At 41.7% G+C, this 22360-nt stretch overlaps 2 protein-coding genes across 2 annotated transcripts in view; one reads left to right on the top strand and one right to left on the bottom strand.

The window, feature by feature from the left end:
- The first annotated feature begins 442 nt into the window (after positions 1–442).
- SLC24A1 (solute carrier family 24 member 1) lies at positions 443–12841 on the top strand. The gene is made up of 8 exons (XM_054388014.1): positions 443–1354; positions 2841–2949; positions 7694–7780; positions 9523–9620; positions 10237–10437; positions 10790–10879; positions 11769–11935; positions 12592–12841. Exons 1-8 carry the CDS (start codon positions 443–445, stop codon positions 12839–12841), a joined length of 1914 nt encoding a protein of 637 aa, XP_054243989.1.
- Positions 12842–17584: 4743 nt separating this feature from the next.
- DENND4A (DENN domain containing 4A) overlaps positions 17585–22360 on the bottom strand; it is a 52674-nt gene continuing 47898 nt past the window's right edge. Inside the window, exons 27-32 of the mRNA XM_054388090.1 lie at positions 21804–22014; positions 21283–21537; positions 20614–20731; positions 19736–19898; positions 18724–18788; positions 17585–18052 (exon numbers count right to left, since the gene is read on the bottom strand). Coding sequence (XP_054244065.1) covers positions 17916–18052; positions 18724–18788; positions 19736–19898; positions 20614–20731; positions 21283–21537; positions 21804–22014 — 949 coding nt within the window. The 3' untranslated portion in view covers positions 17585–17915. The remainder of the gene's footprint in view (positions 18053–18723; positions 18789–19735; positions 19899–20613; positions 20732–21282; positions 21538–21803; positions 22015–22360) is intronic.

Raw genomic sequence — 22360 nt, 5'->3', positions numbered from 1 at the left:
AGGGTAACAGCTAAAGTGAAAGCACAATCTTCAATAGCTCCTGGATGTGGGCATTAGGTGGAATCAGAATTCAGCTCACATTGGACTGTCTCAGCCAACTCTTCTCTATGATTTCTAATCAGCAAAGCCTATAGTCACAAAAAACAAAGTCTGAAACCTAAATCTTGGTCTGCCTTCACTCATTTAAGTCCATTTCTTCTTACTGGAAAGTAGAAAAGCAGCCAGTGAAGTAATGTTAACCATATGTTGGAAGGTTGCAGCACTTTTTTTTTTTTTCACACCAGATTTTCTTTCACAGGATTCTGCACCTTGTGTCATATGGCTTCACTCCTGATGCTCAAGATCAGCTAGAAACTCAGTGGTGGGGATAAGTGCAAGTTGCTGATCAAGAGAAGTCTTCAGTGGCTTCTGGACACAGCTCTGACTTTTGGTCCTTTAGGAAATGTATTTACCACAGAGGAGGCGGCTACAACGGAACCGAATCTTTTTCTTGCTTGCCATGTTATTGGTCTTCTCTCTTTATCAGCTCCAGCTCAGCCCCTCTGCCCTTGCAGCATCACACCCCATGGACCTTGTCAAAGGGACCTTCAGGGACCTCTCCAGCACCAAGACTGCCAAAACAGGCAATGTCACAGCAGCTCCCACAATAAAGCACTGTATCTACGTGGATCCTGAGCCAACTGTGCCCATCACTACATCAGTGGATAAAACACCACAACCAGAAAACATCAGTGAAAGCAACCCAGATGAAAAGCCACCATATGAGTCCAAAGGAGAATACCCCCAGGACCTGTTCAGTGTGGAAGAACGCAGGCAAGGGTGGGTTCTGCTTCACATCTTTGGCATGATGTATGTATTTGTGGCCTTGGCCATAGTGTGTGATGAGTATTTTGTCCCTGCATTGGGAGTGATCACAGAGAAGTTGCAGATCTCTGAAGATGTGGCTGGAGCCACCTTCATGGCAGCAGGTGGATCAGCACCAGAACTCTTCACCTCCCTCATAGGTGTCTTCATCTCACACAGCAATGTGGGCATCGGTACCATTGTGGGCTCAGCAGTGTTTAATATCCTCTTTGTCATTGGCACTTGTGCCCTCTTCTCAAGGGAGATACTCCACCTGACATGGTGGCCCTTATTTAGAGACATCTCATTCTACATTGTAGACTTACTGATGCTCATCCTGTTTTTCCTAGACAGTGTCATTGATTGGTGGGAAAGCCTCCTTTTACTGACTGCCTATGCCACATACGTACTCACCATGAAGCAGAACGTGTACCTAGAACAATGGGTGAAGCAAAAGCTGAACAAGAAGCAAAATGCTGTGCAGGCAGCATCAGCAGAGCATATGCAGAAGGTTGGTGTCCTTATTGTTCAGAGGGCAAGTGGGAAATCACTTATTATAGTGTAAACCACAGAGAAAAACTCCTTCGCAAAGTGCATAGTCAAACAAGAGCTCAGGATCCAAGGACTGGTCACTAACTATGGCTATAAAATGAGGGAAATGCAACCTAGAGAGCAGAGATTCTAAGAAATTAGAGAACACAACTAAAGGCAGTTCTGCCCTTGCAGTTTCCAAAAGTACCAGTTGTGGTTGCTTTGTCTACTTTCAAAGACACAGGTGGGATTTTGTTTACTCTGTTATTGTAAAGAAGTTTAAAAACAAAACACTTGGAGGAACACATCTGTAGTGCTGGGAAAGATTGGGCAATTTTGTGCTAAAGAGGGGAAAAAGGCTTCTGGTAAGAGGCACTGACCAAGCCTCTTGCAGATGAAAGGCCTTGGGGGAAGTTCTTTTCCCTTTATGAAGCTAGGTGTGTTGCTGGGACACTGGTGGTATCACATGTTATCAATCTGCAGCATCAAAGAGGATCTGGCATCCTTTTTAGCAACCATTGCCACCTCTCCCCATCACCATTTGGCAACAAGATGGAAGAATTCAAATCCAATTTCCATGCCCTGAGCACAGCAGGATGTGCTCAGAGATGATTCTGCACACTGCTGGTGCACAGACAGGGAGATATGTGGCTGTTATCACACACTCCAGATCTGAGACCAGGGCCCTTCACTCACTGTCTTCTGAAGGAAGAGTTGACTGCTTAGACAAAGACAGAATCTGAAGGTGTCTGCAGAGCCAATCACCTTTTCAGACTAGCAGATCTCGCCAGGACATTGTCTCCAGCACACTTTAAGCTTTGCTTCCTGGTCTGTCTTTCAGTTAGTGCTCGTGGCTGGGAATCCTAAAAGCTCATGTGTTACGTTCCAATGGGATACATGCTCAGGATACTGCAGGATACACATACATCACTCTGGACATCACCAATAAACACAAGTTGAATCCAGTCCTTTAGACTGAAGGAAAAAATACAGAGAACCCTCACTAGCATGTGGTACCCTGACAGAAAGCTGCTGGAGCTGACCCTTGGGAAAAATAAATCACTTATACAGAAACTAATGCTGATCACCGGTAAAAAAATGCCCCTTTGCACCTTCACTCTGCCTCTGCTAGGAAATGAGTAAGGATGCAGATGTTTGGGGGTGAAATCTGGGGCTCCTGTATCTACAGGAATCAGATAGTAGAGTTGATTTGAGGTGTCATCTGGGTACCTGCATTCTCACTGAGGAGCTGTAGGTAGAATCCTGCTTCTCTTGTGAACAGTCAGTCCTGACAGCCGCCCTGTGAACCTGAATGCAGAGGCTGTTTAAAATCCATGCTGAAGCTGCTTCTTGGGTTGGGGATATCAGCTTCCACAGAAATGCATCCCCAGGGCAGAGGTGGACCAATGGTGGAGATGTTTTGAGAAGGAAACTGCTACTGACTGCTGTATTGTACCTTTCCATAGCCTACATCAGCCCTAGAGCGAGGCAGCAGCTCAGCCTCCCTGCACAACTCTCAAATGCGCAGCACTGTCTTCCAGCTCATGATCCACACCCTGGACCCCCTGGCAGAAGGTGAGTGAATGCTCCACATCTGAGGTTAATTTCCAAGAAACAATCAAGCATGTTTAAAAAAGATAGGTTTTGATTTTCTTCCCGAGCCCAGCACATGCTCCTCCCCTCCAGTGCCCTACTTGTTCTAAAGAGATTATCTCTTGTCCATTCAAAGAGAGATTGAAGCTAAGCAGATCAACGCCTCTTGTGTCTATCACAGAGGTTACAAAAAGGACTCTCCAGATGAAAATCCCAGCTGCACAAACTGCTTGAGGGTCTTGATAAGGACGACAAGACAGATAAGTGTCCCTTTGGACACATTTTAGTGAAGGCACCAATCATGCTCTAACAGTAGCTTAACAAGAGCCAAACTCATCAGGGTTTGCTCTACAGCCCTTGCCTCCTGTCCCCCCCAAAGGTGACATCAACAGCACGAGGATAAAACCAAAAAATTACAAGAGGACCTGCCATTGCCTTTAGCATCAGAAAGTGCCAGACTTGAGGGACTGCTTCCCCTCAGAGGCCTTCCAGCACCTTCTCATCCTTCCTGCACCTCTGAAGGTCTTTGTGCAGCATCTGCCCACACTAGACCAGCACACACTTTGGTCTAGTGAAACTCTGAGACCTGAGGCTCCCAGTCCAGGCCAAGGAGAGTGCTCCAGTGCTGCCCGAGCCAGCTCAGCCTGGAGTACGCAGCTGAAGGGCTTCAATGCAGTTGTAAGACACTTGCCTTGCTAAAGAGGCTGTTATTAAACACGAAATGTGAACGTTGATTAAACTGGACCGGAAGGACACCTTGGACCGTCTCTGAAAGACAACGTCCCCCCTCACATTTCAGCTAGGCAAACTGAATTCCTGTCTCTGTAAGTAGCAGCCACTAGATGGGAGTGTGACCACACGTACTTAGGCAGCTCTAATAGAACAGAGAATGTGCGAGGGTCTGCTACAGCCCTCTCCAAAAGGTCATTTCCTCGACTCTTTACTGCAACAATGCCACTGAGATAAGAGCAAAGCCTCTGTCCTGTACGTGCCTGTTCCACTCAACACTGCTAGGACAGAAGCAGCTCCTTAGAAAAGATGCTGATAAAGCAAGTTACTGGTATTGCAACAGCACAGCACAGGACTCAGAAGCAAGGAGCCAGAGTCCCCAGCCCTGTGGACCTTGTAGGAGACTCTCCTTACCCTCATAAACTCATAGCTGAAGAAAAGAGATTCTGGATAAAAGGAATAAGTTTCTGAATAGACCAAGATAGGCTGAGAAAGGCAAGTGTCTTGTGGATCTTGGCTACAAAGATGAAGTGACTTCCCCAGGATTACTCTGAAAAAGGATTTGAGCCCAAAAGGCATATCTGCACCTCAAGGTCAGCCTTTGTGTTGATATAGTACTGGAGCCCTTTTGTACCCTCAGGACAGCTGAGTGCCTAGTTACCAATTACCTCAAAAGTCCTCTCTGCAGTGTGTGCAGCAATGTCCATACAGGACACACTTCTGCAATTAGGCTGCAACATAGAAGATGATCTCAAAGCAATTTATCTTTCTGCAAGGGTCCTTGTTCCTTCTTGCTAATGCCTGTAGCATTAGCGCTTAGAGGCTGTGGTAAGAACACTCTTACAAAAGAAGATGGTTGCCAACTACTGCTCAGCAGTTCCTAACTTAGCCTTCTGGAAATAAGATCTCTGTGGGGTTTCCTTTCTGCTGCAGTTGCATTGCACATGGGCAGGATAGAAACTGTATTAAGACAAAATGTGAAAAAAGATCTATCACTGGCCCTTCAAAGCCAACTTCCAGAGGCAGAGATCTTAGAAATACAGTAGAAGTCTGAAATACAAATTTTGTGTCACTGTTCCTAATGCAGCACCTCTTGTGTGAAACAAAATGTCTCATTTCAACAATGGATTAGGTTCAGAATTTTTTTTTTTTTTTGCATTAGGAAGAGATCATTACTTAAGCCTCTGTCTACAGGAGACTAGGTGTTCTACTTTGGAAGTTCTAGCATTTACATTGCATCTAGAATTTTATTTTTGATAGAAACTTCTCTTTTCAAATGGCCTTTTTTTCCTATAACAAGACATTTCAGGCAGCTTTGCTTTTTCCCCCACTTTCTCTGAAAGAGTGTAGAAGCAGAGCATGAGATCTTTTCCAGATCTTCCAGTCAGACAGTAGAGGGAACTGTTGGGGAATTAAAGGGAGCAAGAATTTTGGAAAGGCTGAGGAACCCTCTCATTTCTGAACCTCCAGTCTTACCATCAGATTATTCTTTAAACACTAGTCATACAAGGAAGAAGACAGAAGCCTACTTTTACTTTTGTATGAATCAAAAAGGCTCCAGTAGCATGGTTATCAGAGCTGTCTACATTTCGTATGCCCCAGTTAACAAGCTATTGATTTTGGAATTTAGACTAGAATAGAGCAGCAGGCAGTGCTGCAGCCTAGAAGACTGAAGGCAGCTACAGTTTTTCCTTGCTCCATTAGCATTCAATCACTTGTTTTAAGAGGATCATGACACTAAGGGACAAATAGAATGAGGTTTTTTTTTTACTTCCTCTTTAGACAGCACAATCTCCAAATCCTCCAAAGTCATGCCAGATTTAAAAAACCCCAAACCTTTCCTGCTGTTCATGGTGAAGTTAGTCCTGTTAGATTAAATATTAGAGGCAAAGAATTAATTAAAGATAAGAGCCAAACTCAAGGTGAAGCTCAGCTGCTACCTTAAGTCCAGCCTGGATGTTAATCCGTAGGACAGGAATCTTCCTGAAGAGCATCAGTCACAGATATGTCCTGTGAGAGGGTCTCTCAGAATGAATGGCTCATGGGGTCTATACTCCTGAGTGAGGAACGAACCCCCATGGCTGTAGAGCATTAGCAGTGCCCTGTCCCTGGCTGCTGAAATAGCCAGCATGCTGCCCTGCTCAGCTAATCCCCCGCGCCAGCAAGGCGTGAGCTGACAGATATCCTTCCTCCCCATGCTGACCTGCAGATCTGGCCAGCGTACAGCCAGCTCCTCCTCCGGTCTCAGTCTATCTTGCATGAAATGTGTGTCAGGGGAATTAACACCTTTTTAAATGAGGCTGATCTCATGAGAACTGGAGAGTGGCCTGGACTTAATCTGTTTATCTTGCCAGAGAGATGCTCACAGGCTGTGCTCGGGTCGGTGCTCACGGCCTGCAGCCTACGTGAGGGCAGAGCGCCAGGAGCTTGAATTTATATAATCTCTTCAGGCTGAGCCTGACTGCCCTGACCCTGCTGACAGCAGCTTTTGCAACAGCTTCTGGGAAGAGCTGAACAGAAAGATGCATTGCCCCGTGGTCAGAGGAGACTGGGAGCAAAAGGTCACCTCTTTGCTGCCCTGCACTGATGGCTACGCTGGTGTTTAGCATCAGTGAAGGGGGAATGAAGTGCTTCACATGCCCTTTGGCAGGTTTCAGTATTGACAAGAAGCATGGAAGAGTCAGGCTATTAAGTCCCAGCCAACCTTTCAAGGGAGAAGAGCTCTTAATTTCATCTCTGACCAGCCATTCCATTGCTCAGTGAAAATCCTGGTTGGTGAAAAATATTTCTGTCAGATGGTAACAGGAATCTTGCCAGAAGAACTGGTCCTCTTAATATCTGAGACAGTCTCAGATACATACACCAGTCTACTGATTTTCACAAGGTTCAGCTCAGAATAGCAGATCTGCCTGCATGACTCAGGGCCTTGGACCTGCTATTTCTATCAACTTGGTCTCATGGCGATGAACAAAGTGGCAGGGCCCTGCCCTTGAGGCAAATGACAACAGCATGTTCTGGTTTCGTAGTCAACAGTACAGTAGATTAAATCAATGTGATAAAACTTTCAGAGGAAACTAATTTACAGCCCTGCACAAGCATGGCATGGCCAATTTCTCACGGCTACTGTCCATGTGCAAACCCTGTGTCCCTCAGCTTAGCTGTTGGGTAGGCAGCTTGACAGATGATATAGATCAGAGCAAAATGCAGCTTTTCTTTGAGCCAGTCACTTGCTCACTTTCCATGACAGTAGGAGTTAAGATATTTGAGCACAACACCTAACTGTGGAAACACAGAGTTTCATACTTCACTGTAAAACAGTAATAAAGCAGCTCAGGTGAGCAGAGCATGGTTTACAGTGGAAGAAGTCCTCAGCAGTGCCAGAAATACAATACTGCACTTGGGCCATGTTGAACCTGGATATAAGGAATTTAGATCAATTCCAACAGAGGAAACACCCATGCATACTTAGAGAAATCAGTCATTATCAGGATAACTGGAAGATAGGAGGGTTTTATTTTTTCCTTACCATCAAGTCACCAGGCTGCCAGCAGCACAGGAAAGCCTCTTCAATAGTCACATGGCAGAAGGGAGGTGTCATTTTTAGCTTACACATAATCTAGCCTGAAAGAAAAATCAACAGTCCTCTGGGAACAAGATGATATCACATTAAAACTCCTCCTCTGTCCTTTCTGCATTTGCTGCCTATGAAGTACAGATATCCCCTGTATTTCTCTTCCATCTAGATTCCCTTTTAAATATAAAAGGATCGGTTATATATCAAATTGCTGCCATAACTGCCACAAGACTAAGCATTTAAACATCTACAATCAGCTAGGAGCAGCCAAAACCTAGGGCCACAGCCAGAAAGATGACTCCTAAGGCAGTGCTGACTGCAACCCATGCAAGAGGAAGGAGGTAGATGTATTGTGGGGAGGCAGAGAAAGGGAGTCTTTGCATAGCTGATAGCTGCTGCTGAATGCATCCTTCTCCTCCACAGCAAAATTCAAAGACAGGGTTGACGTGCTGAGCAGCATAGCCAAGACCAAAGCCGAGATGCCGGCTGGACAAGGGTCAAAACCAGAAGGTGAGTGCAAGAAGAGAGTCAGTGCTGTTTGCCTCATTTTGCACTGCAATCCTTCACCTTCCCAGCACTCAATACCCAGGGGCTGGCAAAGAAACACTATGGTCTGACACAATTTTTCTGTTATTACTGGTCACAGATGGCTGCTATAATAATGCAGCAGAAATCAATCGATGTCTGTTAACAGTGGGCAAATAAAAGCCATCCCCACAGGAGCCCAGGAACGGTTAAGTCAGGCAGCATCCAAACAGAAAGTGCTACAAGGATGTAGTTTACATTGCCACCAGAAGAGTGGGAGAGGGGAAATGAGGCCATTACAGAGAGCAACAGCACCAAGCTGCTGGTAGACTCTGCAAATGTGGTATTTGCTAAAACAAAGTACCTTCATTCTAGCTTGGAAATTTGGCATGCTTGAGGAAGAGCATGAAAGATTCCTTCAGAGAGAAAAGCCACACTGACTTTGTCTACATCAATTCTAGGGGTCTGTGCATCCTCTCTTTTAAGAGCTTTTGCTGTTTTTCCCCATCTCTGCTGCTAAACACACGGGCTGTTGAGCTGATTCAGAGGGAGCAGTGGCCTGAGCTGCAAAACAGGTCTGTGCCACCAGTGAGGCTGGAGATACTGGGAAACAAGCAAACTTTTTGTAAGGAAGGCCCCACCCCCACGAGGACTCTGCTGCAATATTGCAGGCACCTGAGGGCCTTCCAACACTGGGCCTCACCTGTGTGGATGAGACCAAACTTGAGGAAAATACCAAGAAACAAGTAAATTCTCAGTGTGCGTTATCAGCATCCCACTGGTTTTTGCTGAACTAGGAATTTCCACAGTCTTTGTTGGTGCATAGATACAGCTGTGCACATTCCATGGGCACTGTCACACTGTCTCCCACTTTGGGGTGAAAGTGTCCCAGTGAACTCTGAAGCCTGGTTTCAGAAATTCACTGGATCAACTCACCCACTTCAGGGCAAGATACCCTGTGACACCCCATCCCAGTGCAATTCATGGGATAACAGACTTGAGCACATGAAGGGGATCCCTCACCCTAAATTGCAGCAGTCTAAAAAGCAGACCTGCTGTGTGAGTGAGCAGAGCACCAGATACTCCCCTCTCACCTCTGCTCTGTGTTATCCTTACGTCTACCCTGTTCTGCACAGAGGTTTCTGTATTCCTCTTGGCTACCCAGGCTAACACAGGAACAGCACAGAGGACACTGCATTTATTTCCTTGTATGTGTCAGCATTTTCCTATTTGCATTTGAATACCCACCAGATGATTAATGATTAAAGTCTGACAGCACCTAACAGGCATTTCTTAGAAGCCTGAAGGAATACCAGTTCCCTGGAGAATGCCATGCTCTACTCAAAACAAAGGGGAAACAAAGCCTTACATCTTCTCTGTGTTTTAAGGACAGCTTTAATAAGATGTTCAGAATCCAGACTGAAAGCAAGAAACACTCATCAGTTGTAGATCAGACAATGAGCATTTTCCTGTTGTTATGATGTGCCTCTTACAGCAGTTTCTGATAGAAGGTCATAGGAGCAGTAGAGGTACCAGATTCTGCCTGGCTTTAGTAATTGCAATCCACAGAAAACAGAGAGGAGAAACAGAAAACCCAAGCAATCGGACTGGATTTAACAGGAGATGCCACACATTTCTTTAAGAAACCCAAACCTGCCTGATCAAGAGGAAGGCAACCACCTGATGCTAACATGACTGAAGCTCATACTACTTTTTCTCACCTTTAGCAGAAGAGGAAAAGAAGGCACCAAGTACTATTCAGGTAACTCTTGCCAGTGGCCCTGAACCCAGCAGACAGAAGGCAGATGCACCACAGGATGGCCAGGTATTGAAATAAGCATCAGGGACAGTAAACACTCAGTCCAGACCAAACTTCTAAAGTACTTTCCTTCTTCCCTCTCTAGAGCTTTTGGAATAGGACCCAACTCATCACCCACAACCAACACCTATAACCAGACTGTGTGGGTAGTGATGAGATACATTAAGGTGTTAGCTGAAACGTCTCATCCTAAGCAGGTCCAAATTATGACACCAGGTGATACTATGTAGTATTTCCTCCTCAAATGACTCTTCTGAGGTCAGAGGGCTACTCCAGCCTAAGGAAAAATACAAGCAGCTGCCTGTCCTGTGATCATCAGTACATATTTCTGTTTGTTTTCCAAATCCTTCCTTTCAGTTCATGTAATTTGAAAAACTCCACGAGAGCAGCCAAAGAGGTAACAAATGCTTCATTTGTGTCAAAACCTCATCTAAAAGTTAGTTTTAAATTAACCAATAGAAATTAGTTAACACATGCACTGAGACAGGTTACACCTGGGTTTTGCCCCATGCAAGATGTGGGCTGTGGCTGCCCTCAGCAGTGTTACAAATGTGGCCTCTGCCAGTGCAAGGTCATGGCAAATAAATGCCATGGGAAAACAAATTGGTCTTTTGTCCTGCAGGCCTCTTCAGACAGCAATACCTCAGAAGAGAGCAGCTCTGAGAGCGAGGAAGACAGTGATGATGACAGCACAGAAGACAACGGAAAGGATGAGCCCTTATCTCTTGAATGGCCAGAAACGAGGAAAAAACAAGCCATTTACCTTTTCCTCTTTCCCATTGTCTTCCCTCTCTGGAGCACTCTGCCTGACATTAGAAACCCAGTAAGAATCAATCTTCCTTCTGCTACTGGATTCATTAACTAAAATATAGATTTCCTCTCAGCAAGAGTCCCCAGTTGTTTTTCCACATTTAGAGTCTTTGCACACGTAAAGCGCTGCGGGGAGTGGGACAGGAGCCCCAGCTGCAGCTTAACTCAGTTCCAGTGACTTAATTTAATAAACCAACTACTGGTCATCCAATCAAGCTGACAAAAAATAATTACAATTAAAGAGAGCAGAGTGCATGTAAAAGCAATTGATTGCAGTGAAGTGTTTCAGATGAATACTTTCCTTGGGGATTGTTACCTTTCCTGAAACTTCTCCATGTCTTTCTTTTCAAACTTGATCTTAACAGGACTCCAAAAAATTCTTTGTCATCACGTTTTTTGGCTCCATCATCTGGATTGCTGCGTTCTCTTACCTCATGGTGTGGTGGGCTCACCAGGTGAGGGGTTCGTTCTCTCTGCAGACATTTCAGAACAAGTAGATGGAGAGACAGGGAACAGTGTCACTGTGGCATTTTTATCTGATGAATTACAGCTGCAGTCATCCATCAAAACAGTAGAAATTTTGTTTTGTTAGGACCCAAAAGGGAATTTTCAATTTCATTCTTTTTGATTTGACAAAGAGTCATTCTTTTTCGAGAGCTTCCAAGGGAATTTGTGCATCAGTGAAAGGCAAAGTGCCGTCAAGATTTATCTTAATTCTGCCGTTTCATTGATGAATGCTTCTATGCAGAACATAATTATCCCTTCCCTAATTAAAATTCTCGGAAAATAAGGTTCTGATTCTGGAAGCTGCTAAATGATCTCAACTCCCATTGCCTTAATGTTCACCTGGTATTCTGGGAAATAGCACTTTGCATCTTGTAGAACCGGACCCACAATTTGTGTTTAGTGATATAGTGCACATTCACAGTACAGTTGATCATGCCATAAATCTGAAGGCTGTCATTTCCCAAAGCTCTCAGATGATCACACACAGCTGATGGTAAATTTGGAGAGGGAAAGGTGGAAGACATCCAGAAGAGGTGGACATAGGACAGAAGAATTGCACTGTGACTGGCATGACCTTACTTAGTCTTGTCAACTCTGATCAGATACTCTATGCTCTGGAGCAAATCAGAGGTCAGCATACAGTACAAAATTTAACTTTTTATTCTGTAAAGAAGGCAAATGCTACCATGTTTAAGGGAAATCAGAATGCTGGACCAGATGACCTGAAAAGGTCTCTTCCAACCCAAATCATTCTATGATATTAAATATAGCACAAAAAGCTACATAGAGCAATGAAATTCCACGTTCCAAAAGTAACTGCAACTTTGTGTTTACTAGGTTGGTGAAACAATTGGGATATCAGAGGAGATTATGGGGTTAACCATACTGGCAGCAGGAACATCCATCCCTGACCTCATCACCAGTGTCATTGTTGCACGGAAAGGCCTGGGTGACATGGCTGTCTCCAGTTCTGTAGGCAGCAATATCTTTGACATCACTGTTGGGTAAGTATTAGTTCAATGCTAACAGATTAATTTCTGCTGAAATACGAAGCAAGCTGGTTTTATTCCAAACAAGCTCTTAATTAATTGCATTTCATCTGTAATTAAATGAAGGGCAGCTGGGCAACTAGGTACTTTTCCCTGGATGGATTAGAGTTTTAAACAAACAAAAAAAGAGACAGATTTATCTAACCTAGTGCTCTCCATCTTCACCTAATTCTGAGTCAACAGAAAATTACTGCTTTTTTGAGATTAAAATGCAACAAATCTGTGGCTAAGTAAAAGACTTACAAACAGGATACTTGTGTCTAGTCTCTCAGAGACAGTCAGATCCTCTGCTATCAAGGCTCAGTATCTCTGCTGTATCTTTCATCAATAAGGCATCAGGACTCACCTCTATAAGAGCATGCTGAGACACTTAATTCATAAGTGTTATTTTAAAAGCCCTTTTAGGTCCTTGGGTTGCATCCTGATAATTCAAATATCATCCAAATGCAATTTTTGATGTGAGCAACATCAATTTTAGATTTATGCCGAGTTAACACTAAATGCAATCATGTATTTTCTTTCTGTAAGAGTTTGGAAAAATGGGTTAGTTATGATGCAGAAAATTAACTGCCTTAAAACATTTATTTCAATTACTTTTCCTCTCCTTGCAGTTTGCCAGTTCCTTGGTTTCTTTATTCAGTCTTCAATGGACTCAGTTCAGTTGCAGTCAGTAGCAATGGTTTGTTTTGTGCAATTGTTCTCCTTTTCCTCATGCTCCTCTTTGTGATTATCTCAATTGCTGTATGCAAATGGAAAATGAACAAACTGCTGGGGCTCACTATGTTTGCTCTCTACTTTGTGTTTTTGATCATCAGTGTGATGTTAGAAGACAAGATAATATCCTGCCCAGTATCTGTATGACATTTGGACACTTCAGGATGTATGTAAGCATATATCAACATCACCAGGGGTTTGAAGTAGCAATCGTTCTGCTGAAAAAAGGCAACCAGAATTGTAACAACTTACTGAGAATAAAATGTACTAAAACCCCACAAATCTCAAATGGTATGGCAGCCTCTACTACTCTTTTTTTTTTTTTAGGATAAGAGAAGATCAGACAATAAAGTGACCAATATCAAATAACAAGCATGTTCAGGCATTGATAAGGCTGAGAATATAGATGCATGAACTTTTCAGTACAGCTGATCCCCTCAAGTTAATGGAGCTGATTTTAAGCAGAGAATATTTACTTATTGTAGAAATATTTTCAGGAACACACCCTAAATTACTCAGTAAACTGCTCAAACTCACCGAAAAACAAATAAACACACACCCAAAAAAACCCCAGTGAACTTGACTTCCAAAGGAACAGAATCATACCTTTACGGCTTGCCTTCGCAGAAAACTACACTGCTTAAAATCATTTGGGGGCTGGAGTCACAAGCAGGATCATGGGAGCATTTCTGCAGCACCAGGCCTGCTGGGGACAGAGAGAGTTCAGCTGTCTCAAAATGGGAGAAGGATTCTCATGTGTGAGTTGAAGAGGCTCATTGACAGGGCTTTAAACAAGGTTACAAGCGGAAGGGATAAACCCAAGCTCACTAGACACGAGCATAGGGGTGGTAGGCCCATGTCAGGGGTGAAATGCACAGCCCAGCTCAAGTGCATTTATACCAATGCACACAGCAGGGGTAATAAACAGGAGGACCTAGAAGCCATTATGCAGCAGGACAGCAATGACATTTTTCTGGCCCTCTTAAGACTGCAAGGGTCTTCCTTAAAACCAAGGTTTTCAATACAAAAGCAAAGCAGTAAGTTATTTCTTCATGGAGAAAAACACAGGATATGAGAGTTGCATAGCAATGCTGACAGCTATCCATATGGCTCCCTTTAAATCTGTAGCTGATCCTGCACTACAATCCCTAAAACACAAAAGTGTGATGCTGTGTGGATTTACACCTTACTGTAACAAAGCTAAACAGATCTGGGGTTAGAATGCCACATTACCACTAATGAAAAACAAAAACCAGGAATCAGAAATAATACAAGAAGTTGAACTGCTTGAGTTGGGTTTTCATCCCGACAGTAATCTGAAATTTACAGCATTAATTCTGGTACTTCATAACCCGTCTTCTACTACTGCCTACTACACAATCACCATGAAAGAAATGCTACTGACATCACCTATCACCAAACCTGGATGGTTTATTGATAACAAAGCCTCATGTAAGCAAACAACATAGTCGGGAGTTGCAGACATTTCTGTCATTCTCATCTAATGAAAATGTTAATGAAAATAACCAGAGAGATTTTAAGCTTTTTATTGACTCACTGTAAAACTTTTTTTTTTGATGAGACAGAAAAAAAACGAAAACAAAACAAAAACCAACATAACATTGGGAACACTGACTTTGCATGTGTTAAAAGAACTACAAACCAAAGCAAACATCCAACATCCTGGGTTTTTTTTGGTAAATAAAATTTAAACATTACATATTTACAAATCTACAACCATTCATTTAAAAAGTGCTGCTTGCAGTCTAACAAAGTACCATTTTTAAATCCCAGTGAGATAATAGCCAGAAATACCCCTTCTCTATTACTACTATTTGCATCTCCCCTTTGTTGTACTGAGCTTTTTACATGCAGAAATTCTCTCTCTTGGGGTACAAATCATTTAATTCATCAGTGGAAGTCAAATTCATCAGGCTGTGACTGTACCAAGAGCAAATCTTCTCAAAATGGGAACTGGCAGTGTCAGAGAAACAGCACAATTTCTATTCACATTTCAGTATTTCATCTCCATTAATTATTCCAGTGGAACCATAAGTAAAGCAAAATATATATTGCACTGCAAATGTAAAACCTTTTCGTCTAAGGTTTTTGACATGAGCATTATTTAGTACACAAAAAGGAGAAAATTCAGTTCATACAAAATTTTAAATTGAAAATATGTCTCAAATATTTTCTTTATCCATCTTTGCGGTACTGGAAAATATACTCAAATTGCTTTGCTAATAAAAGACAGTGAGATCTGAAAGCTGTTTCAACACTAATTGTATGATGCTTAAAAATAATCCACCTCAGGAGCTCCATTTTGAACTTTAGGACTTGAATGTGGAAATTTTCTCATTTAAAGTATATCATTATTCTAACTGTATTTTATTGTAGTACTTCTAGAGTGGACTGACTTGCCACAGACTTCAGAAAACAAGTCATTAAGTATAATGATTTCACTTGATGAACTACTCCATGACCAGGAATTTAAAAGCACACCCAAATAAGCATTGGCAATGCTTCAGGGGTGCCACTGAGGATGCAAGGACACAGTGAGATTGTTTGTCTGAAGGATATCTACACAATCCTTTTCCTGGTACAGTATATAATCTGCTGGCAATACTGGCAGGATTGTTGAGATCTGAATGAAGTGGCAAACTTGATGGCTTTCTAAGTCTGGAGATAGTTGGGAGCACTTACAATCAGGCTGGGACCAGAGCAGAGAAAGCAGGCCGTGATTTACAAGCGTTGCATCTACTCCTGTGCTAGTACACACCCTTGTGCAGTGTTACGTCCTAGTAAGTGAGAGGTGGTTAGGGACCAGGCTCAGTGGCTTCTGCCAGACTGAAACAGGAAGTGTGAAGCTCACTTCATAGCTCAGGACCTCTAACACACCACAGCAGCTCTGGAAAAAGCACTTGCCCTCCATCATGGCTTCAAGGTCCTGTAAAACAGTGGCTGTCCCAAGTGTCAAACACAATGGGAAATAACTGCAAAGAGCTGAGAACACCACCTTCTGCACAGCACCTACAGGTATGAGTCCATATACACAGCAACTACTGTCTGCAACTTTGACTCGGTGAATACAGTGTTCCTACTGTACAGAGCAGAGCACACATGCAACTAACTGGCACTTGCAATGAGTACAGGGGAAAAAAAAAAAAAACAAACAAACCACTGGTGTTTCTCACCACAGTTCAGAAGAATGAAAGGGGTCTGTATCCATCCTGTGCTGATACTATGAACCTGGATGACAAAAGCAGCTGTATTTCGTGCACAAGGAGTACTTTACAAGCATGGCAGTACAAAAGAGAGCATCACAAATCGCTAAATTAAATGTGAAGAACCTTGGTAAGTGTAGCCATGCCAGCTCCACCTCAAGGTTGGGGATATGTTGCAAAAGGTCAGCTACATAATTAGCAGCAAATTAGAGAAGAGGTATTACCCAATGAAATCTGGATCCAGCAAGACTGTGTCTTGCAATTGTCATCAGCATGCACCTGCAGCTCTACAAATGTTAAATCCTTTCTCCTTAGGGCAGCATCTTCTCACCACAGAGGTCTGGGAGGAGGTTACATCTTGTTTCATAGCAGCAGTACTTTTCATTTCAGCCTCTAAGACGCTCACTCTATTTCATTTAATAAAGTAAATATGAGCTTTAAGGTTCATCTCCTTTCTGCCTAACTAAATATTGCTGTGTTATTACACTTGTGAACTAAAGAGATTTTTTTAAAAGGCCTGTTGGTAGGTCAGACCAAAATATAAAATCTAGTGTAACAGCTGAATATTTGGAAGTATTATAACAGCAACAACTAAAAGAAATTAGAATTGGAAAACCATTAAGATTACTTAAAATAAAGCTATTTGTTAAAGCATGGTTTAACTTGTTTAGGGTGTTTTATACAATTCAAAGTCTGTTTTCCCACCCCCATACAAGACTTCTCTGCAGTCTACCTTCTGGTAAGGAGTTGCTATGTGACTGAGAGCACAGAACATTATTTTAGATGTCCAGAAGAGGAAAACATGAGTCAAAAGCCCTCACTCCACCACAAGGACAGACACAGTGTCTTTTCTTCACAGAAAAAAAAAGTCGGTTTGCCTGTGAAATAGAGACCAAACATTCAAAATACATTTAACTCTATGCCCCAATAAATTACGTTCCCTATACAGCCCCTGTAGCAAGCTTGCTGTATGCACTTCAGTTAAAAGCTTTGGATTTGCATTACCTATGTGTCATACTTAGTGTGTTTCAAACACATCCACCAAGACTCTGAACACTGCATGTTTATGAAGACCTTCCTGCAGGCTGCCATTTGCTTTGTATTACATCTGTAATGAGATCACATCAACAAATGCCAACAGCTGAGATGGACTGATTTCATAACAGATCCCAGAGGACTCTTCAATATGCTCTCTCTTTGCTGGGGACTGGGGAATGAAGAGGAGAGGAAGAGAAGGAGATTTCTACCTAAGTGTTTTACAGAGACAGCAATGTGTTTGTTAGTAGAGTTTGACAGAAGTTTACCAGACCTTCCTTCTGATTGCTGTGGTGACATGTTTTCCATGTGTGCATGAGAGAAATCCTGTGTCTAAGAGAACTGTCTAGGTGAACGCTAACATTTTCTACTCTGCTTTAAAAACAAATCACTCCTCAAAAAGTAACTGGACAAGTTACTATAAATAGCAGTGTACTGCAAAAAAAATAAGCATTGTATTGCTTATGCAGCAAGTCCATTTAAAATTCACTCCAGTAATTTAAAAAACTTAAAAAAATATCAACTTACTATAAACAATTTAAAATATGTATAATACAACTTTGTATGCTCTTCATAACATCATGAGTATTCTATGTAAACAATAGATTTTGAAGAATTTACTTCGCTCACATTAGTTTCAGTGCATCATTTCTGTCCACCTGTTACTTATTTTTTTTAAGAAGGGAACTATAATGTGTTGTCCCAAGTTAAAGAACTGCTTTTGTTTAGAATCTTCCTTTCTACACATTGATTTGTAGCAAGGGGAAGGGACATGGAAACAATATTTGGCCCATTTTTCACTCGGTCCATTTCCACAGCCGTAGGTAGGCCTAAGTTTTCCAAGGCCTTCTGCCACAGTACATTCATTCTTGAACACTGAAGACTTGAGATGTTCCTTGTGACTGAAGTGGTTATTTTACACAGGTACACATCAGAGATATCACCTTGTTATCTAGGTATATTTAAAGATATGGTTCTCCAAAAATCTTTCTGCATTCCATCACTCCAGTACTCGGTGGTCTGTCACAATTATGAGTGTTCTTCACTTGATTAGCTGTGAGACGATCGTAGGCCATTTTGTACTCCCTGTCAAAAGCATCTGTAGAAAGGGAAAAACAACTTCTGTAGACCATGCCCAAACCACAACCCAAATGCAGACAGCTGGCACACTCAGCAGCAGGTAACAACTCTAAAGGCCTTTTTATTCAGCACTTAGTACAATGGCACATCTCTAATCTACAGATTTCTTCATGTTTTTGGAATATGTAAAACTAGTTGGCAAACATTCAGTTCTGGTGTGCCCATCAGAAGAAGGACACAGAGCTGCAAGGATGATCCAAGGGCTGGAGCACCACTGCTATGAGGATAGGCTGAGGGAGGTGGGGTTGTGAGGCCTATAGAAGAGAAGACTCCAAGGGGACCAAGCTGCCTTCCAATACCTGAAGGGAACCTACAGGAAGGCTGGAGAGGGACTTTTCATAAGCGTGTGTAGCAGTAAGACAAGAAGGAATGGTTTTAAGCTGAGGGAAAGCAGGATTAGACTGGATTTTAAGAAGAAGTTCTTCAGTATGAGGGTGGTAGAACTCGGGAATGGATTGCCCAGGGAGGCTGTGGATGCCACCTCCCTAGGAGTGTTCAAGGCCAGGCTGGATGAGACTTTGAGCAGCTGAGTCTAGAGATCATCTACTCTAACCTCCCCTTTCAATGAAGGTCCCTTTCAACCTAAGCCATTCTCTGATCTATGCTATTTGAATAATTTATACAACTTACCTATATCAATGTTATCTCTCCCAAGGGCAACAAGTGAAAGAAATAGTATTTCTCTGTAAAGGCTCCTGAAATTGTAAAAAGAAAATGCCAATTTATATACTGCAATAATATACCACAAAAGAATCTATATAAAAAAATAGATGGAAACACTTAAAGAGAAAATTTTTAAGTGGCATTATGAACATAATTCCTGATTGCCACATCTAAAATGTTATTTCTGACCTCTGGAGAATGCCCTGGGATTACTGCCTATGGAGATCACTCATAGCAGATCCTTGATGCAACTTCCAGCACAACAGTGGATGCCTTAAGTGCACGCAGAGTGAAGCAAGCACTTAAGGCACTCAAAATTCTACCACATTTGACAGGAGGTGAGGAGCTTGCTTTTCTACATTTCTACATCATCTTAAAGCAGCAAGCAGGCAAGCAAAGAAACACCTTGTCAAGGCTCTAGCTGTTGAAAAGGCTGCTAGGTATCTTATTATAAAAAAATAAAAAAAATCCAGGCATGAAATTTAATTTTGGAGGAAATAATTTTCACTAATTCTACTGTTAATGCACAAAGCCCTGCTAAATATGAGATTTAACCTCTTATCTTAGTTCTTCTTCCTTTCCCTACCAGAAACTTAAAAAATGGGCAAAAAAAATCCATCCATGCAGGCCGGGAATAATTCTGTAATTATAAAACATTTAAAATAAAATACTAAATAATGAAATGCACATACATACTCCCTATTTAATTTTCCATCATTTGTAAGTAAGGAAAAAAGCAGGAGGTGGCTGTAAACTGGAAAGGTAAAGAGTGAAAATTGTTTTGGACAAAAAAAAAAAAAAAGGAAACAGTTTGTGAAAGAAAAATATTTACTAGATTGAGGGATAAACTTGATAACATTGCTGGGAAAAGTGATTTTTTTTTTTCTTCTAATAAGCATACTATGAAAATATAATTCATATTACAAAAGCCTTATTGTTGTCCAACTTTGCTCCAGGCTAGGCACGTTCATATTCTTACCGCTGTCTTTTAATATGTGGCCATTTGTTCAATCTCTCCAATATCTGACTCATTGGTCCATACACGTCATTCATCTTAATGCTTTTTACCATACTTCTCAAGAGCTCCTGGTTGAAAGAGTCATCATCTTTTTGTAATAAATGGACCATTGGGTACTTCTGGGCTGAAAAACATTAAGAATGCTGTAAGAATAAATATATTCTTTGTGTAACATGGGGAAAGTTGCTAAAAAAGGATGGGAGGCTACACAAACTGAAAAATGTAGTGAATAAGGAACAATAAACAGCAAGTCAAAATAAAACATCAACACAAGGAAACACAAAAAATAGCATCAGAAAACTCCATTGGTCAATGGGGAGCTGCAATGGGTCATGAGCGATTTTCAGGCAGGTGATCCAACACTGGCAACAAAATAAGAAGCAGACTCTAAAAGTAAGGAAAGCAGCAAAGTGGATGAACTGTCAATGTCACTTCAGTGTACACTGAAACATGCCCTCTTATCTCCCTTCCCAATGGTCAATGGGGATACTGGTCAATGATTTGAAACACATATGCTGGAAAATGAAACTCAATCAAGCAGTTTACTGCTAAACACACAAGCACCTTCCCTCTCTCCCTCCCCAAACAAGTGGCACAGAAGAGCAACACCAAACTGAACACTCACTCTCAAACAAAAGAGTGCGGTTTTGACCTGCAAGACAAAAAGCAGCATGATCAAAAATCAGTTGTGTATCTTGTGTGAGCTAGCCACAAAAACATCCTTTTTTCAAAACAACGTTCCTGACTGTTCAAAATTTAAATTGTTCTTTAAAAAAAAAAAAAAAAAAAAAAAAAAAAAACAAACAAACAAAACGAAAAAATTAAGCAACAAAGCTTACTCTGAGCATTCCACAAAATATACAGAGGCTGCCTTGGATCCTGATGCAATTTCATATTGTCCCACAACATCTGAATAAGAACATATTTACTGTCCTCTGACATACAGTTCCGTGGAATCTGAACAGGAGAATGAATACATAAAGAGATTTTATAACCAAGTCATGACAGAGGACTTCTGTATTTCAAATATATCTTTAGATCTATAGGTAAAAAACTTTAATATTAAAACTGCTGTAAAACCAGAAAAAGGTAAATCTGAACAGCGTGCTAGTGACACAGCAAGTAAGTATTTTGTGTACCTTTCTACAACCCTAAAATCATAAATTTCTCCTCTTTCCACTGGTTATACTAGTCATGGAACTGCAGTAAAACCAACTAGAAACTCACCTTCTTTGTAACCAAGCTACAAAGAAGTAACTTGTGATTGCAAGATGTTGTAATCACAAACTGCAGTGTGACTAGTAAGAGCTGAACACCCTACCTGGGCACAGCAGTACTTAAGCTCTGAAGTTACACCTATTTTCCTTCAGTTCACACATTCTTTACCAATTCAGGACTGGGCACAGCGTATTATAAGACGTATGTCTAAGAGCTCCTGAATTCACTAATGATTTCCTAATGGGAGAACAATAATTTCTCATGTCAATATTTCCCATCTGATTTCATACCTTGGAGTTTTTATTACAGTGCTCAGAAGAGAGTATTAATCCTGGTAAGTTGCTCGGCAGGTCCAAGCGCCTGAAATACCACACCAAATTCCAGAACACAATAGGATGATGATCTACAAAGTCTGCCACTGTTATTGCATGATCCCCTTCATTTTCAAGTAAGGTTTCAAGCTCTTTCCACACCACCAGAGGACTGAGATATGGAACTGTTATAGGATCAGGACTAGGTAAGTGCCATTCTAAGCCCAAGGAATCCTATGGAAAAAAAAAAAACAACAAAAAACAAGAAAATGCCATGAATTGGACAAAGTTGGAATGTTATCTTTACAAAGTCTTCTGAATGCTTTTGTTCCCTCTAAGACACACCAACATCTAAAAGCTCCCAACTAATATTAATTTCAATAATCAAACTTAGTATTCCACATAATTTGGGATGCTTAATTCTGTTCTCCTCATTAATGCTGTTTCACATCAATCCATCACACACTTCAAATTACATTTGAAGTAGAAAAACTACCCACTGTTGGTCCTTGCAACGTAGCAGGCAGGCTACCAGTAGGAATGATATGGCTGATCTTCTGATTTTGCTTCTCATCTTCTTCCAATGGACCAAAAGTACTGATACTCCTTGCTACAGGGTGACTTGTACATTCTGACCCAGTGGTATTTTGTCTTCTTCCCGAGGGGATCTGGATGCTTCTGGCACAAATATTATCCTGCTGCTTAGATTTACTAGGTAAAAGAAAAAAATCAATAATTCCATTCAGCTTTTTGTTTTACTTAAGAGTGCTCAAATATATACACAGACAGAAATAAACTGGAATTAATCAACCTTATACCTCAAATTCTACCTTGTCAGCCACCATGCTCCTTCATGCTACAGTGCAAGTTTTAAATCCCCCATGCTCTGAGAAGGAAACACAAACATCCTAAAAAGAGTTCATGGAATCTGCAGAATTACAGATGCCTACATGAATTTTTATACTAGGGATGAAATGGTAAACACCATGCTGAAAAACATGATGTGGCTGACTCAGAGATAAGGGAGAGGCAGCAAGGAGATACTCTCTCTAATCAA

The sequence above is a fragment of the Indicator indicator genome, chromosome 16, assembly GCF_027791375.1.
Source record: "Indicator indicator isolate 239-I01 chromosome 16, UM_Iind_1.1, whole genome shotgun sequence".
Taxonomy (NCBI): Eukaryota; Metazoa; Chordata; class Aves; order Piciformes; family Indicatoridae; genus Indicator; species Indicator indicator.
Note: the sequence above shows the minus strand (reverse complement) of the source record. Positions and strands in the feature narration are given on the sequence as shown.

Coding starts and splice junctions, on each gene's coding strand:
- SLC24A1 (XM_054388014.1), top strand. CDS start 443: ATGTATTTACCACAGAGGAGGCGGCTACAACGGAACCGAATCTTTTTC. Junction 2,950..7,693: donor CCTGGACCCCCTGGCAGAAG/GTGAGTGAATGC, acceptor TCTCCTCCACAG/CAAAATTCAAAGACAGGGTT. Junction 10,438..10,789: donor TGCCTGACATTAGAAACCCA/GTAAGAATCAAT, acceptor TGATCTTAACAG/GACTCCAAAAAATTCTTTGT.